The 17,106-nt window shown below is 29.3% G+C and overlaps 1 protein-coding gene and 1 pseudogene across 1 annotated transcript; one reads left to right on the top strand and one right to left on the bottom strand.

Moving 5' to 3' along the window:
- The first annotated feature begins 284 nt into the window (after window positions 1-284).
- On the top strand, window positions 285-1,214 carry LOC146887962 (secreted RxLR effector protein 161 pseudogene; annotated as a pseudogene).
- A 7,265-nt stretch (window positions 1,215-8,479) lies between these two features.
- LOC114179035 (putative pectate lyase 5) lies at window positions 8,480-10,452 on the bottom strand. Its single transcript, XM_028065227.2, has 4 exons — window positions 10,295-10,452; window positions 9,425-10,171; window positions 9,108-9,246; window positions 8,480-9,025 (listed from the first exon to the last, which is right to left on the bottom strand). The coding sequence occupies exons 1-4, from the start codon at window positions 10,408-10,410 to the stop codon at window positions 8,804-8,806; spliced, it is 1,224 nt and encodes a 407-aa protein (XP_027921028.2). The 5' UTR covers window positions 10,411-10,452; the 3' UTR covers window positions 8,480-8,803.
- Between the last annotated feature and the right edge of the window lie 6,654 nt (window positions 10,453-17,106).

The following is a 17,106-nucleotide window of genomic DNA, read 5'->3' as shown; positions in this document are numbered from 1 at the left end:
ATATGGACTTAAACAAGCTTCTCGGCAATGGTATCTTAAGTTCAATGATACTATTGTGTCCTTTGGATTTAAGGAAAACACCGTTGATCGGTGTATATATCTGAAGGTCAGTGGGAGTAAGTTTATATTTCTGATTCTGTATGTTGATGATATCTTGCTTGCGACTAATGATCTTGGTCTATTAAGTGAGACTAAGAGGTTTCTCTCTAATAACTTTGAAATGAAAGATATGGGTGAGGCATACTATGTGATAGGAATAGAAATATTCCGCGACAGATCACAAGGATTGTTAGGTTTGTCTTAGAATGCATATATTAATAAAGTTTTAGAGAGATTCAGAATGGATAAATGTTCAGCATCTCCTGTTCCAATACAGAAAGGAGACAAGTTTAGTCTCATGCAATGTCCAAAGAATGATTTAGAACGGAAACAGATGGAATATATCCCTTATGCATATGTTGTTGGGAGTTTGATGTATGCTCAAACCTGTACGAGGCCAGATATTAGCATTGCAGTTTGTATGCTTGGAAGATACCAAAGTAATCCAGGTCTGGAGCATTGGAAAGCTGCAAAGAAAGTTTTAAGATACCTACAAGGAACAAAGAATCACATGCTTACTTATAGAAAATCTGATCACCTTGAGGTGATAGGTTATACAGATTCAGACTTTGCCGGCTGTGTGGATACAAGAAAGTCTACATTTGGTTATGTGTATCTTTTAGCCGGAGGAGCGATTTCATGAAAAAGTGCGAAGCAGTCTGTCATTGCTGCATCCACCATGGAAGCTGAATTTGTGGCATGCTTTGAGGCCACAGTTCAGGCTAATTGGTTGCGGAACTTTATTTCAGGACTTGGAGTAGTCGACAGTATTTCCAAGCCACTGAAAATTTATTGTGATAATTCCGCAGCAGTCTTCTTTTCTAAAAACGACAAGTATTCTAAAGGTGCTAAACATGTGGAGTTGAAATACTTTGCCATTAAAGAAGAAGTTCAGAAACGTAAAATGTCAATAGAACATATTAGCACAGATCTTATGATTGTTGACCCTTTAACAAAAGGGTTACCGCCCAAATTGTATGTTGGTCATGTAAAGAATATGGGCATTATGTCTACTAGTGAATGTTAAATGTTGAATGTTAATGTTTTTAATGTTTATGTGACATTCTGAGCTCCCTAATGTATAAATTTCTGAAATCTATGTTTTCTTCTTTATGTTTATGCATGCAAATTATGATGAAGAAAACAAATTATGTTATGTTATTGCTTTGTAAAATGACATTATGTTTGAGCCCATTATGGACTTCTCATTTTTAAGGTCATATTAAGGAGAAAGGGATGATATAGTAGTACATGGAAGAGATCATGTCGATCAAATGATGTGTGACCGCCATGACTGTTATTATTTCTGTATCTTTAATTATGAATAATGATGGAACCAATTTATGCAAGGTCTTTTAATGCGCATTATGTTTATGTATTAAATCACATAATGTTATGACATCATATGAGTCAAGTGGGAGAATGTTAGAATTAATTGACGAATTAATTCTATTAGTGACTCATTTGAAATATTATGATGGGCCGAATTGTGATTTAATAAAATATAAAGACTTATTGATTATTATTATGGGAAGTGATAATAAAATAAAATAAGATAAAGATAAAATAAAAACCAACTTGATGGACGTTGGTTTATAAGAGGAATAGGGGTTCTGTCTCTGGCCATAAGGTTCTTTTCATTGTAACCCATCAAGAACGTGTGAGAAGAGAAAGAAAGACAAAGAGATAGATTGGGAAACGGTGGTTGAAGAGCACACAAGATTATAAATTAAAGAACACATATTCACAGGATCTCTCATGGATCAAGGTTAGTGCTCTATTATGATTTATCGTGTGAGAATTATAAATCTTAAAGATCCTTAATTAGTTTTACATTTTCTCCTAGCCACTGAAGTGCAACCCCTATTTTCCAACTTCCTAACAATGGCTTCTCAAGTTCATATTGCTAAGTCTAGTTTCGTTGTAAGAGTTGATTCGAACCACGAACACAGTGGTGAAGCCCCTGAAGATGTTCCTACAGATAATGTTGATTAAGTTTCGGAAGGCAAAACAAAACAAGTTTCGGATTCTGAACCCCGAAAATCCAGAGTCAGCTCGGAGACGATATGGTGGTAATTAGCGGCGCCATAAATTAGCTTCACCTTGTCTTTGGTACAATCATTTAATAACTTTTAAACAATGACTGAATTCATTTCTTTTCAATTTTTTCTAAATAATTTGTTTGAATACGGATTTTGAAATATCTTATATTTGAATTTTTTTTCGATAAAATAATTAAAATTTTTTTATGAAATAAAATTTTATTTTAATAATATTTATTTTAATATATAAAAGTTTAAACTTAAATTTAAAAATTATATTAGTTAATTTAAAATATTTAAATTTGATCAAATTTCAATCGGATCAATCAAATTTTTGTTAGCATAAATCAGTATAATTTAGCCAAATTTAGGTTGGAGTTGACTCAGTCAAATTTCGGCCAAAATCGACTCGGTCAAATTTAGTTGAAATTCTTACACATATGATTCGATTAAATTTTGCCAAATTTCGACTGAAGCCAAATTTGATGCATTCAGCCAATTTTGGTTGGGGAAGACTCAGCAGAATTCACCCTAATTCCGATTGGGATTGAATCAACTAAATTGATATCAAATTTTGATCAAGTTAGCTTTGGCCGATTTCGGTTGAGTTAGCCCTAGCCAAATATTTGCTGAAACTTGACCGAGTCGGCCCCAACCGAAATTTTTTGGAATTCGGCCGAGTCGGTCTGAACCGAATATCAACCAAGTTAGCATCGACCAAAATTTGACCAAATTCGCCCAAGTTAGTCTTGGTCGATTCTCGGTCAAGTCATCCTCAACCTTTTTTTATCTTGACCAATTAGAAATTTTAAACTTGTGGAATTTTAATTTCCTTTTTTGTGAATGAATTTCAAATTTTATTACTTTAATTATTTGAAATACCTTTTTAAAATTTCTCAATTATAAATTTCTTTTAATTTCCTCATCCAAAAAAGTCAGTTTATCACAAATAAATTTAAATATTGTAAATAAATAAACTATTCTTTTAAATTGTTTTATCCAAATACACCATGAGTTTTTTACTTACCAATTAGGTTTCCAAACTCTGCACCCTTTCTATAATTGTCTTTTTGTGAGAGAATGTGTAAAAAGACAAAAATTTGACAAAACACGCAAGATCCAACGATTGTTTCAGCGAAAGTATAATTATTGATTTAGTTCCCTAATCTTTTGGTTTGGTTCAATTTGGTCCTCGTTGGTTTAATTTGGCCCCTTTATTATTTCTTGGTTCAATCTGGTCATTTTCGTTAAGTTGGAGTTAACACCGTGTCCATACATGACACGTGTCAAGTCGTAGAATTTTTAATTTCTTTAATTTTTTTAATTTTTTTAATTTTTTTTCTAAAAATATATAAACTGTCACATGCGAGTTTATCATCATGTCACGTATCAGTTTACAGTTGTGACACGTGACAGTGGTATTAGTTGTTTTTAATTTAATCCTCAATTTAAATTTTTTATACAAATTAGTATCCTATTTTTTAAAACGATCTAATTTTGTCCTCTCCAATTTGAGACAAAATTAGTAAATAAGTTTAATTAAAACTTATATATGCATGTTAAAATTTTTTTTTTTTTGAATTTATACATCAAATAACTCTACCTAAAGATTTAAATTATTTTATTTTTAAAATTTTTACCCTTATAATTTTTTATACTTGATTTTTTTTTCTTGAATTGAACCTTGTTAAATAATTAAATGACTAAATTGAACCAACAAATGAGAATTAAATTAAATCAAACTAAAAAATTAAAAGAATAAACCAGTACCTATATCTTTTGACGAAACAGGATCCAACGGTTGTTTTGATTCTCTATTTTAGTTGGTTGACGCATATATGGGGTGCAGTGGAGGAGAAGGGAAATTTTGGGGGAAGAAGGATGGGGCTTTTAGGTTCTGTAAGATCCGATTCGAAATAGGTTCGGAACATCAAATTTGAAAAGTGCTTAAGGATCCGGAATTGTCTTTCTGATAATCCAATATGGGAAGTATAAAAATTATGTTTAATTATATTTTAAAGTCGTGATAAATTTGAAAATTTTAATTAAGTTTCTAATAAATCGATAGATTATCGTAGTTTACTCAATCAATTCAATTTTTTTAATTAAGTCTGCTACTAAATTTTTTGTTGAGTTAACGGTTTGATGTGGTTATTGAGTGATTGAGATAATTATTATCTTGTCATCTCATTTTATTCAGTTTTCGTCAAGTATCATTTAATTAATTGATTATTTTAAAATGTTATTATTTATAATTTTATAATTTTATAGATTTATAATTTTTTAAATTTTTAAATTTTAATTCATAAATGTATAATTATAAAATTATAAATTTATAATTTTAATTCAAAATTTAAAATATATCATAATCTTATATTTCATCTTAAAAGACATAACATCATAACTCTAAACCATCTACAAAGTACTCAAATCCAATAATTATTATGATAATATTTTTGTAATTCCAAGTCCACGAGACTTGTTACAAAATTATAATATATTTTTATTTTTTAATTCAAATTATTACTTTATAATTATACAATTTTGAATTAAAATAATAAAATTTTAATAATATAAAAAATTATACAATTATGAATTTATAAAATTTATAAATTTTAAATTACAAAATCATAAATTATAAAATTTTAAAGTAATAAATTGCAATGTGGTAATAGCTTAACAAGTTAACATGACAAGATAACAAATAGGGATGACAATGGGGCGATGACAGGTATCGTCATTCCATACTCATTTTCATAGACAAAATTCATCCTCATGTTCATATCTAAACCAAACGAGTATTAAGTTTTTGTCTTATCCTCACCAGGTAACGGGTATACACTTGACTCGTACCCATACTCATTTTTGTACGCTTTTAATATCAATTAATTAATTTTTATAAAATAAAAAATCTTACGATAAAGGAAACATAATATTATTAAATATTTATTATTAAAAGAAATGATGTTTATTCAATATCAAATATTTAGAAATAAATTATATTATAATTATAAACATTTCAAATTAGAATACTAGATAAGATTTCATCAAAACCAAAACATTATTAAATTTGCAAAAATTCATGAAACATAATTGATAAAATTTAAAAATACTAAAAAATATATATAAAAGGAAAATAAATATTCAAATTAAAAAATTATTTTAAATATTTATTTACTTCAATTTTTTAAATTCTAACAAAATCTTTTTTTTATATGCTAATAAAAGAGATAGATCTTTTACCTTTTGAACTTCAATATGTTGGATGGTGATGAAAAATACTAATGACGATTATATTAAATTATTATATTATAGTAAATAAAATTTATTTATAAAGTTATAGTGATAAAATTACACATATGATAATGAACTATGAAGTAAAAATAATTATATGAAAAATATCAAAATAATATTCTATGTTATAAAAACAAACAAATATTAAAAAAATTATCAATGTGTCTTAGAAACAATTTAGAGAGACCATTGAATAAAATTACACAAAGGAAAATAAATGTACAATTAAGGGTATGATAAGATGAAAAATACCTTAGAGATCTAAGAAAAATTTTTAAATATCAACTTAGTCGATGATTGATATATAAAGAAAATAGTTTTAGCGACATAAAAATGTTCTTCAAATGAAACTAAAATTATTAATAATATAATAAAGAAGATAGATTTTTTTATATTACCTAATAAAAGAAAGTTTTATACTATGGAATACTTAAATTGATAGGATTAAACATTCTCGTGTGAAAATAAAACATACAATAAATAAAAATATTAAAAAAATGTAAAAATATTCATATATGAGACATAACAAATATTTAATTGAGATACATCATTTGAACATATATGCATAAAAGTTGAAATAAGACGAGAAATATATTGGAGATAAAAATGAATTTCATAACAAATCAAATTATAAGAAAAAGTAAAAAAAATGAGGGTGTGTGTGTGTGTGTATATATATAAATGGGCATAAGGTTACTCAATAAACGAGGGATATTTTAATAATTTGACAATGATATGGCGGGATGGGTATTATGCCAGGTATGGAGACAAGGACAGAATAGATATGTACGTTCTCATCTCCATTATGGTGGATATAGAAACAAGGATGAGACAAATATGAACATCCTCGTACCAAGTTGAAAAATTTTCAAATATTAACTTAGTCGATAATTGATATATAAAGAAAATAGTTTTAGCGACGTAAAAACGTTTTTCAAATGAAACAAAAATTATTAATAATATAATAAAGAAGATAATTTTTTTTATATTACCTATAAAAGAAAGTTTTATACTATGGAACACTTAAATTGATAGGATTAAACATTCTCATGTGAAAATAAAATATTCAATAAATAAAAATATTTAAAAAGTGTAAAAATATTGAGACGTGAGACATAAAAAATATTTAATTGACATACATCATTTGAATATATATGCATAAAAGTTGAAATAAGACGAAAAATATATCGGAGATAAAAATAAATTTTATGACAAATCAAATTATAAAAAAAAGTAAAAAAAACAAAGTATATATATATATATCCTCGTACTAAGTTGAAAAAGTCGGATATTTCCATACTCATTAAACATTATTAAAATAGGATAAGTTCGAACAATATCCAAAAAAGTAAGTTCATTTATCATCTCTGATAATAAATAAACATTTGTCTACTAGTGTATATTTTAGTTGAAAAATGAAATTAAAGATGATCCAGTAGTTAAAAATATATTGATTAATTTAACATTTTTATTGTCAGGTGATTTTTATTAAAATATTCAAACTAATGTTTTGTCTTACAAAAGAAAAAAAAAAACTTTAAATTAAAGGGTGAATTTAAATCTCCCTCAATCACATGCATTAAATACGTCCATGAAAAGAAGTTCCACTGAAGAGGTAACTCCATCTCCATGTGCATCTCTATCTTTTTCTTCCACGCCTATCTTCAGTCCACAATAGCTGCTTCACCTTACATACCTTCGCTATTTCCCCCAAACTCATGGAACACTATTGTAACTCCCGAGGATTCTGTCCGACCCTTTTCTTCATAAAAAAAAAATATTAATTATCAAGCTTCACCCACTTCTTCGTTCAGACACACATTTATCTTAGTCAATAAATTACTAAAACTATTTTATATGTTTTCAACTACCTTTTGGGTTCAGAAATGGCCGTTGAAGCATTCACATTTGTGTTACGTGTTTTTTAACATTTGAATTCTTTCTCCACACTAAAAAAAACAAAAAAGAACTGTAGGAAGTGATGGTAAGAAAAAGAAAGCTATTTGCTTATTCCGGAGAAACGATACTGAAATGAAAAAAAAAAAAAAAAACGTTTTTTAAATGACTTCAAAAGGATATATAAACAACACATTTTTTTTATTTTCAAGCTAGAATAGATATTTAATTCCACGTCTATACCCAGAACGTGCCTAAGAAGGCCACAAGCAAAACATATAAACTTCTGGATGGAAAGTGTTACCAATACACGCATTATATTTTTAATAGAAATTTATTAAAATGAACAAAATGGGGAAAATAGTGGCATCAGTAGTTTAAAAGTGTGTTGTTGTTGATTTTCATTTCTAAATAAATGGCTATAATGATGCGAATTGGAAGTGAATTAAGAAAATTCAAAGACGTGATTTTGCCATATTTTATTTTAGAATCTTTCCATTTCCTAATAACTCCCAGTTATTGAAAATTGTATTCACAATCTGTCATTTTTTTTATAAATCAAGACTCCCGCTAACCAGTTTTTTAGAATGTTCATTAGAAAATTAAAATTAAAAAGTATATAAAAACACGTTAAAAAAAGTTCCCTTTAAAATATTTGAAAAAGAAAAATCCTTGACCGAGTTAACATTTGTCATAAAATTATCATTGTCTTCAAAATGAGTAGGTCTGAAATAGAAGCTTACAATTATTAAGGTATGCTTGTAATTAAGATTAAATTGGAGCTCGAATTTTAATTTAATTGATTTACATCTATAATACGTTAATTTGTTTTAATTATAAATTGAACTGAAGTTAATAATTCAAAAGGCTATTAAATATGATTATTGAAGCTAACCAATAGCTACACAGTTTGTAGTTGCACCTTCTTTTTTGGTGGATTAGTTAACAGTTATTTGGGTCGTTGAACTTGTTGGATTGCTCTGCTCTGCTTTGCGCTCTGTGCTCTGATACACCAACCATTTTACCTTGATTGGTGGGATTAGAATATTTTATCTTAAATGCACTTTCTTTTTCCGTGGTCTTAGTCAACACTGTGCACTTGTGTGTCTGCGCGTGTGTCGGTTATTATACAGAGAGAGAAGAGGGAATTAAAACTTCAACATAATCACATTATATATATTTTATAACAATATCAACTCTTCTGCACTTGCTTTCTCACATACCAGATTCAGCAATTTGGTTCTGTGAAGTTTACAGGCGGAGGTTGTAATGATAGGAGAGTAGAGCATATCAGAAACCCCAAAAGACAAATGGTGAAAAACAATGTAAGAAAAACTAAAGAAGGAAACGAAAGAATAGAATGGAAGAAGCAAAGCATAGGAAAATATACAACCTAGCTAAAGAAATGACCGTAGGTAATTAATAGGGTCATTCTCTTCATTTTTTTAATAACTTTTGTCTGCTCATAATAATCAGCAGCGGGAACCCTTCCTGCAGTTGAGTGCACCCGCAGTGGTCGTAATGGACCCCACCAGTGAAGATGGCCTCGCGCTCAGGCTAGAGGCTCTTGCATAGCTAGACGACGCTCCTGCTCCCGATGCTGTGAAAAACGCACCGTTTACTAATAGGTCTCCTTCAGACCTCCAATTCCACCCTTTCCATTCGCTCTCTGGTGCATCCTCGTGCTTTGTCACCTACACAATTTCACCACATCATATCAATATTTACTCTTTAAAAACACTTTCCTATTATATCAGGGATAATATAATACAATACCTCTTTGCTGAATCTGTCATCGGGTGCAACAAACCTATTGCCTTGACTATTGATGGTTGGGTTTGCACTTCCTCCAATGGCGTACATTTCCCAGTGGGTGTAGTCATTGTTCACCACATGAAAATATCCATGCCTACACCTGCAACAAATCACCAACATTTTTTTTTCTCTTTCAAATTTCGCCACCAGGACCCACATAATTGCAAAAGTAATTACTTTCACTCTTTTCCCTCCCACTTTTCTCAAATTTCACCGGCAAAGCAATTTTGGAAAATGGAAACAACATTTTACTTTACTTTACTACTTTACCACTTTACCTTGGCATCCTCTGAACCAGACCTTCCCCAAAGTGGTTGAAAGCAATTGTGACCTGCATGTTCTTGTCCTGAGTGTAGGCGTCGCTGTGGCCCAAAAGCATCACTTTATCGTGGTGAGTCATGTAATTGTTGGAGATGGTAATGGCGGTAGACCCGTGAATGGCGTCGATCAACCCATCATTGCAGTTAGACAAGGAGCAGTGGTCAACCCATACGTGGCTTCCGCCGAAGATGGAGACGCCATCACCGTCGGATACGGTCCTCCACCCGTAGTGGCGTGGGGAGTCCCGCACCATAGCATTCCCCCCCTGCTTACAGTCATGGATATTTATCCCGTGGATTATAACATTGGTCACATACTGTATCGTAATGCATGGCCCACCCGCAATGTGCACGCTAGCGCCTCTTCCGTCGATGGTCTTGAAGGAGTTCATGATAAGCTCCTCCTTCAGCTTAATCACCATGTCCCTGGCGAATATGATCCAGAGAGGCTCCTCCTGAATCACCGCGTAACGGAGCGTCCCCGGCTTAGGCGTCACCGCGTCATCGTCGCTGGAATCCGTCACCACGTAGATTTTCCCGTTCTTTCCTCCAATCGCGTTTTTCCCAAACCCAATTGCACAATCCGCCAGCCTCTGCCTGTTCTTCTCCCAGTTGGGGTCACACCTCCAACAGTCGTCTATTGGGTTACCTGTCCCACATGACAGGTAACCCAAATTCCTCCTGGCTACAGAGGCATTGATTTTCCTGCATCAAACAAACAAAGAAATAAAATATATATAAAATTGACGACCACACTAGTGTTACGTTGTCTAACAAATTTATGTGACATTTAATAACAAGTGTGTGTTTGTGTGAATGTGGGTTTACCTGTTAACTTCTTGGGCGACCAATTCAGGGTTCTGAACGGGGGAAGAAGAAATGAGAGAGGGGGTGAGGAGAGAGAAGAGGAGGAAGAGGAGAGAGGTGGAGGTGGTGGTGGCCATGTGTTGATTTGGTGAAGTGTGAGGAGAAAGTACGTAGTTGGAGGGTGTATATAAAGGAATGGAAGACGGGCTGAATGGCGTGATTAAACTGAACATGTAGGACCCAGGTGCTTCGTGATTTCTGGTTTTACAGGATACCAGTTGGGCAGTTTTGTCCGTTAAGCAAGCCCCAAATGATGGGGGAACCTCCCAAGTAACATTACCTATTACCCCCATCCTACGAGTAAAACAAAAAATATGAGGAATGTGCCATCAAATGATGTTTTCTTTTACCACTTTCTCCTCTATTTATTAAATACTGTAACTCTCGCATCCCCTGTTCTTGCTTTTTTACACTCGTAATAATTAATATTACTGCATTACAATTTACCATTATGGTCCCAAATAGATGTTTTTTTGAAAAAGTTCCCGGCTCCATGTTCACACATTAACTTGCATAAGCTCTGAGGATAATCAAATTAATTAGGCATGGGTACTTCGATTAAATTGAGTTATTCAAGGCGTGGTGAAAGTAAAAGCCTCCTCAAAAGGAGGGATCATGTGATGCAATGAGGTGTTGGCAACTTTGAGTTAACTGTGTTCATATTGGGTGTGAAAATAAACTCTTCACCCCGTTTTTGGCACCAAATTCTCTATATTTTGACTTTGTTTCGCATAAGCGAGTGAGATAGTGAAAAATTGAAACGTTACTGGGTGGAAGAGATTGACTTAGTTGCTCCTATGGGTCCATCTGTTACTTTAGCTACAGAGGCATCTTGGAAAATCTTGAGCATATGCATTCTTAATTGTTTTAATCTGAAATTAATATGATTAGCTGTCTATTTTTATTCTAAAAAGATTGTTGTGATTTATTTTTCTCTGCTTTGTTTTTTTGTACGGTAATACTAATGCATAACATAAGTGGTTGGTTATGAAAGAATACCGTATGCAAGAAATTATTGAATTAATACACAGTTGAAGAGGAAATGTAAGCAGAATGATGAAAACATACACCGACAGTGAGAGAGGTTTGATGAAGGCGTGGATAAGAACCACAGGTTTTTTGTTTGGTATTCAACTTTTGGTCTAATCATATTGCCCATAGATGCTTGGTGTTAAGCATATAGGTATATAGATTAGTTAGCATAGAAAGAAAAAGAATACCATTTAAGGTGGTTTGAGTTGTGAAATTGTAAGAACCCATATTCATAATAAGACAGAGACTCCTGAAACGACATCAATTTTTTTATTTATTTATTTTTTACTCGAGCTACCATATAATTGCTTTCTCAATCATATCCTTGGATTATATGGGGTCCCCAACTCTCTCTTTGCTTGCGTGACAAGGGAAAACATTTGCGTTTAATTGTGTTAGTAAAATCCAAAAGTAAAACTTAAACTAACTTTTATTTCGATATTATATATTTTTCTTTGTTCATTACATATACACAATTGTCTGTGATGAGAAATAAGTTTAACATGTTTGAATATGTGAAAAGTGATTTTAATATAAATGTTGAATATGTGTCTTACCAATGAATAAGATGAGATCGTAAAGTACTCAAAAATAAGAGAATTTGAGATTACTTGTAAGCATTTCTTTGTTTGAAAATGGATTAAAATTAATCTAAAAATATATTCCAATCCAAACACAGTATTTGGTTTGTTTGAACGAAAATAAATATTATTAATTAATAGAACCTTTCTATTTGAAAAAAGAAAAATGAATGTATACACATTGGGTTAATTTATCTTCTTAGCTAAACTACAAGTTTGTATTTTTATCATCATTGCAACAAGATATGATAAGTGTTACCTTTTTAATAAGTTAAGATTACATACGTTTGTTATTAATGATTTCATAAAGCGTGCTAGAAAAAAAAAATGATATTAAAGCTTAAATTTGTTAGGTTTATCGTTAGAAATAACTTGGTTAACTATCTTCTTACATTATTGTTTTTGTAAAAATGTTCATTAAAATAACTGATAAATATAAATGAACTAAAATAAACATATTTATCGACAACTTTATAGTAGCTTTTCCTCAACTTTAATTTGATAATAATACTTTCATATAATCACGATTTTTAATTTTTAAAATATTGTATGTATCTATACTTATATAAGAGAAATTTTCATTTTTGTGTCCACATCTTTATTTTCAATTTTATCTCGTAATAAATAATCGTTTTTTTTTAATTAAAATGATTATCTTGCTATTTTTACCTTTTAAATAATAATTTTATTAAATTTAATTGATTTATTCATTTAATTTTTATTTTAAATTAATTATTTTTGAAATAAAATAAGTACTTTCAATAAAAAATTGTCTACAAAATAAATAAATAAATCATGTGACCACTTTTGATGTTTTAAATTCCACATATAGACCATGTGAAAGTTAGATCAGTGATAATTTAGCTTATTTATGAAAGAGATTGATGAATTTCTTCAAAAGCTACATGTTTAAGCTCAAATTATAGTTTTTTTTTTTGTGTGTGTGAAATTGTTTGATAGACTACATTTTGATTTCATGACTTAACGTTATTTTTAATTTCAATTGTAGATTCAAATGAGGTTATGAAACATATTAGGACCTACGGGTAAAATTAATTTATTGAATGAATAATTAAATGTCTTAGATTCTACAAAGCGTAGGATTTTTTCTGAATAATTTGTCCCGCCACAATTAACAAATCTCATTTGAAAAGCAAATTCACAGTTTAGATATTTAAATTCGCCCATCATGCTTAAAAATCATTCAGAAAATTTATCATGATCCAATTATAAGATAAACGATACGAAACATAATTTCTTTACAAATTTTTTCATGTCTTTCTCAACGGTTTTTCTTGAATATTAGTAAATTAAGAATTCATAGTATATTATTATGTATCGAAATACCTAGTATGGTATTGCGTAATAATAATAAAATAAAATACTCATTAAGGAGAAGAAATATCCTAATTTTACTAGTGATTTATTACATAGAGTAAGACAATAAGTAGTGAAAAACTGAAGAGGTTATTATATCGAGACTTTTAATAGCAAATACAAAGTATTATTTTGATACAAGAAATTGAGGTAGTTTTTTAATTAATGATGTCAAAACAGTATTTTTTTAATGTCAATATTGGTGCAACAATCTGTTAGTGCAACCATAAAACTTTTGTAAAAAGATCCAAAGAAAATGTTTTAAAGTAACAAAATTCTTTTACGAATTAAAACATACACATAATTAGTGGTACTACAAATTTCATGAAGCAATTCTCTCGTTTAATTTTGGAATGAATTTTGATGACGATTATGCATATTATTGTTGTCAATGATAAACTTTATGTTTTATATATATATATATATATATATATATATATATATATATATATATATATATATATATATATATATATATATATATATATTATCATATTTGTTTGAATTTTACTATAATATATAATTCTTTTAAATAGAGTAAATTATGAAAATAAATAATTTTTTTAATTAAAAAAATTATAAATAAAAAATATAATTTGTCTCCTAATTTTTTTTTCAAATTATATGCATCATGCTAGTTTACTTTTAAAAGAAAACTTCTGTTGGTATATCTAATAATCACCTAACAAGATTCTATATTGGGCTACATTTTTCGAGTTTGTTTGCATTATTTAATGAATTGTGTGTAATTGCATTTCAGATAAGCATGATAAATAAATTTATAATTAATTAATTATTGAAAGTTGAAAGTTAATTTTTATTCCAAAAGTTCTCACTAATTAACTTCAAACTACTTTATTGTTTTGATTATCCGCAAACACAGAACAGGTTTGTGGTAAAGAGGTGAAGTGCCTCTATAATAACATTTTAGCATCGATAAATATTTTTAAAATATTGACAAAAATGGCAATGATGCATGTAGGTGCTCTAGATGTGGTTTGATTTGATTTTTAATTTAAAATTTATGTAGTTGGGTTTGATAGGGATACCAATGCGGGTCGGCCCGACCCATTTAAGTCCACATAAGGTCCACATATCGCAGGTTGGTCCGTCTCGTCCTGCACAATTTATGCGGACTGCAATCACTAACCCGTCCCGCATATTACTTGGCCCGTGAGCTGGCCTGTTTTTTTTTTTTTTAATTTTTATGTTAAAACTTTTAATGTTGAAAGGAAAACTTTAAGAAGTTCACAAAATTAAGTAAAGACTTTGGGGAGTTGAATGATAAATTGATAATTCAACATTTTCATCATATTCATACTATGACATATACAATATATTCTTTAAATTTTAGCACATTAAAAAATACATAATACTGTCTTCTCCAGTTATACAAGAATTTGTAATATTAATGCAAGATTCTATAAAAAAGTAATTAATATACACAAGTACAAATTTTTATTTTATGCGGACAATGGGCCAGTCCGCACGGACCGGGCTATGACGGGCTTGTGGGTTCAACTTCTAGACCTGCCCGTATATTTTGTGGGGGCCTGCAAACCGGCTCGCCGGGTCAAGCCTAATTGCCACCCCTAGATTTGAATATAATATTTATACTATATTACATTATATTATAATTATTATTTTATTATATATAATGGGAATTGTTTGTAGTGTTCACATCTACTTTTCAATTTTCCTTTTAAATAAAAGTTTTTATGTAAAGGGAGTATTTTTTGTTCACATTAATTTTTTTAATTTTACTTTTGAATAATTTTTTTAAATTACAATAATTATTTTATCAATTTTATTTTTAAGTATCTTTTTCTTTTTCTTTTTTATTTTTAATTTTACCATTATTTTATGAATTTTTATTATTTTAAGAAAAATTAACACAAATTTGCCATCTGTTTAAATTTAAAATAAATCTTGTTTTATTTACTTTGAGTGATTTGTTTTTTTTATTATCGAAACGTCCTTGTCATTATTTATTTTTGAAATTTCAAAAGGAAATATTATAATTTCTTTTCTTCTTTTTGATCATATCATATTGACATATCAATATATGATAAACTGGTTAAGGAACATTTTATAACTTCCTGTCATTTACGGAACCCTATTATTTAGTTATAATCTGTTACCTTTCAACTTCAAATGCAAATTTCATCGCCAAAAGTGTAAAGATCTTAAAACCTTAGAAACATTAAAGGAAAAAAAATTATTAGCTAATAAATCATAAAAGTACATGTTTTAAACCATAAAAAAAAAGAGTCATATGCCACATAACGTGTTGCGTCCACTTTGCAAATGGGTCACCGGAGAACCTCCCCCAATTGCTCACTAGCTCATGTGTATTCTGAATGAGTTCCTCATAATTTAGATCAACATTCGTTCAACTTAAAACACATGCTATTAATTCAAGTAATTATTTCTTACTAAACCTCCGCAAACTATTATTACTATATTAAAAAAAAATTTACATGTATTGCCTATTTAATTACCTTAATTTATATAATTAAATTTCATAATTATATCAAGTTTTTTTACGATAAAGTACTCAATTTGTTAATTTAAGCTAGATATATCCACAACACCTTGCGTTTTATTTATTTTATTGTAAAATTTATATCAATTTATATCGAGCTATTTCAGCAACTATCAAACGTTGTCATCATCTACAAATATTACATTTGATTGAATACAACATTCTTCGAATTGCGGGAAGAAAAAGCCGCATATATGTCCCTAATATGTGGTTACTTTGGAAACGAGTATTAAGTGTTTATATTTTTAATATATTAAGTAGTAAGTCTTTTATCTGTCATTATTTTATATTTTTTAGTTCCTTGTCATCTCAAAGTGTTATACAGTGCAATAATTACTACTTTCTCAATTATAAAAATTGTGCTATATATTATAAAACGTAAAATAGATAAATGATACATTAGAAAATTAAAAAAAGATTTAATATAAAGAAAACTATTTAATTTCTTAATATTCTATATATAATATTAAATGAAATGTAGGAAGTATTGAAATTGTGTTATTTTAAGATTGTTTCTAAGAATCGATAAAATTTTACAGAGAAAGACAGCACGGAATACATGTTAAACATTTTTCTATAATTTTTTTTTAATCACTGCTTAAGCTCATTCGTTACTAAATGTATCATAAACCGTGTGAGGAATTTATTTTAAAATAAGAAATGGCCATTTAAGAACAAGAATGTGGGGTGGTTGCTTGTGAAACAAATAGTTAGGTATTATAAATACTTGTATATTAACATAATTGGCTGGATTACGACTACAAAAGAGAAATGTAGCTGCAAAAAAGGTTTGTTATTGCGTCTATTCAACATTGAATTGTTTATAAATTTTGCATTAAAAAAGAATCTGCAACATTATCTATATAATGATAAAAATAATGATAGTGATAAAAGAATGTTTGCAGACGTGTTTTTTTTAAAACATCGTCCGCAGAGATTTAATTTCTTTTCATCTGTAACGGTAAATATAAATATATTAAAGGAATCATGTTGAATCATACGTGATTCGTTAATGATAATCTTTTTTATTATAACTGTTCATTAAAGTTGCAAACAGAGGGGGAATATATGGTAATCTGGTAAACCTTGTTGTTTGTTGCGTATGAGGGTTGGAATAAAAAAGTTGTAATAATTGAAAGTGTGGAGGTTGAAATGAAAATGGGAGAAGTGAAGACAAAAAAGAAGGGTACGTGTCTACCCACTAAAAAAAGGAAAAGATTGCATGTAAATTATGGAGG

Source organism: Vigna unguiculata, chromosome 3 (assembly GCF_037176805.1).
Source record: "Vigna unguiculata cultivar grain cowpea cultivar isolate G323 ecotype 2 chromosome 3, ASM3717680v1, whole genome shotgun sequence".
Classification (NCBI taxonomy): Eukaryota; Viridiplantae; Streptophyta; class Magnoliopsida; order Fabales; family Fabaceae; genus Vigna; species Vigna unguiculata.
The sequence above is the reverse complement of the archived record's forward strand: the minus strand, read 5'-3'. Positions and strand labels throughout refer to the sequence as shown.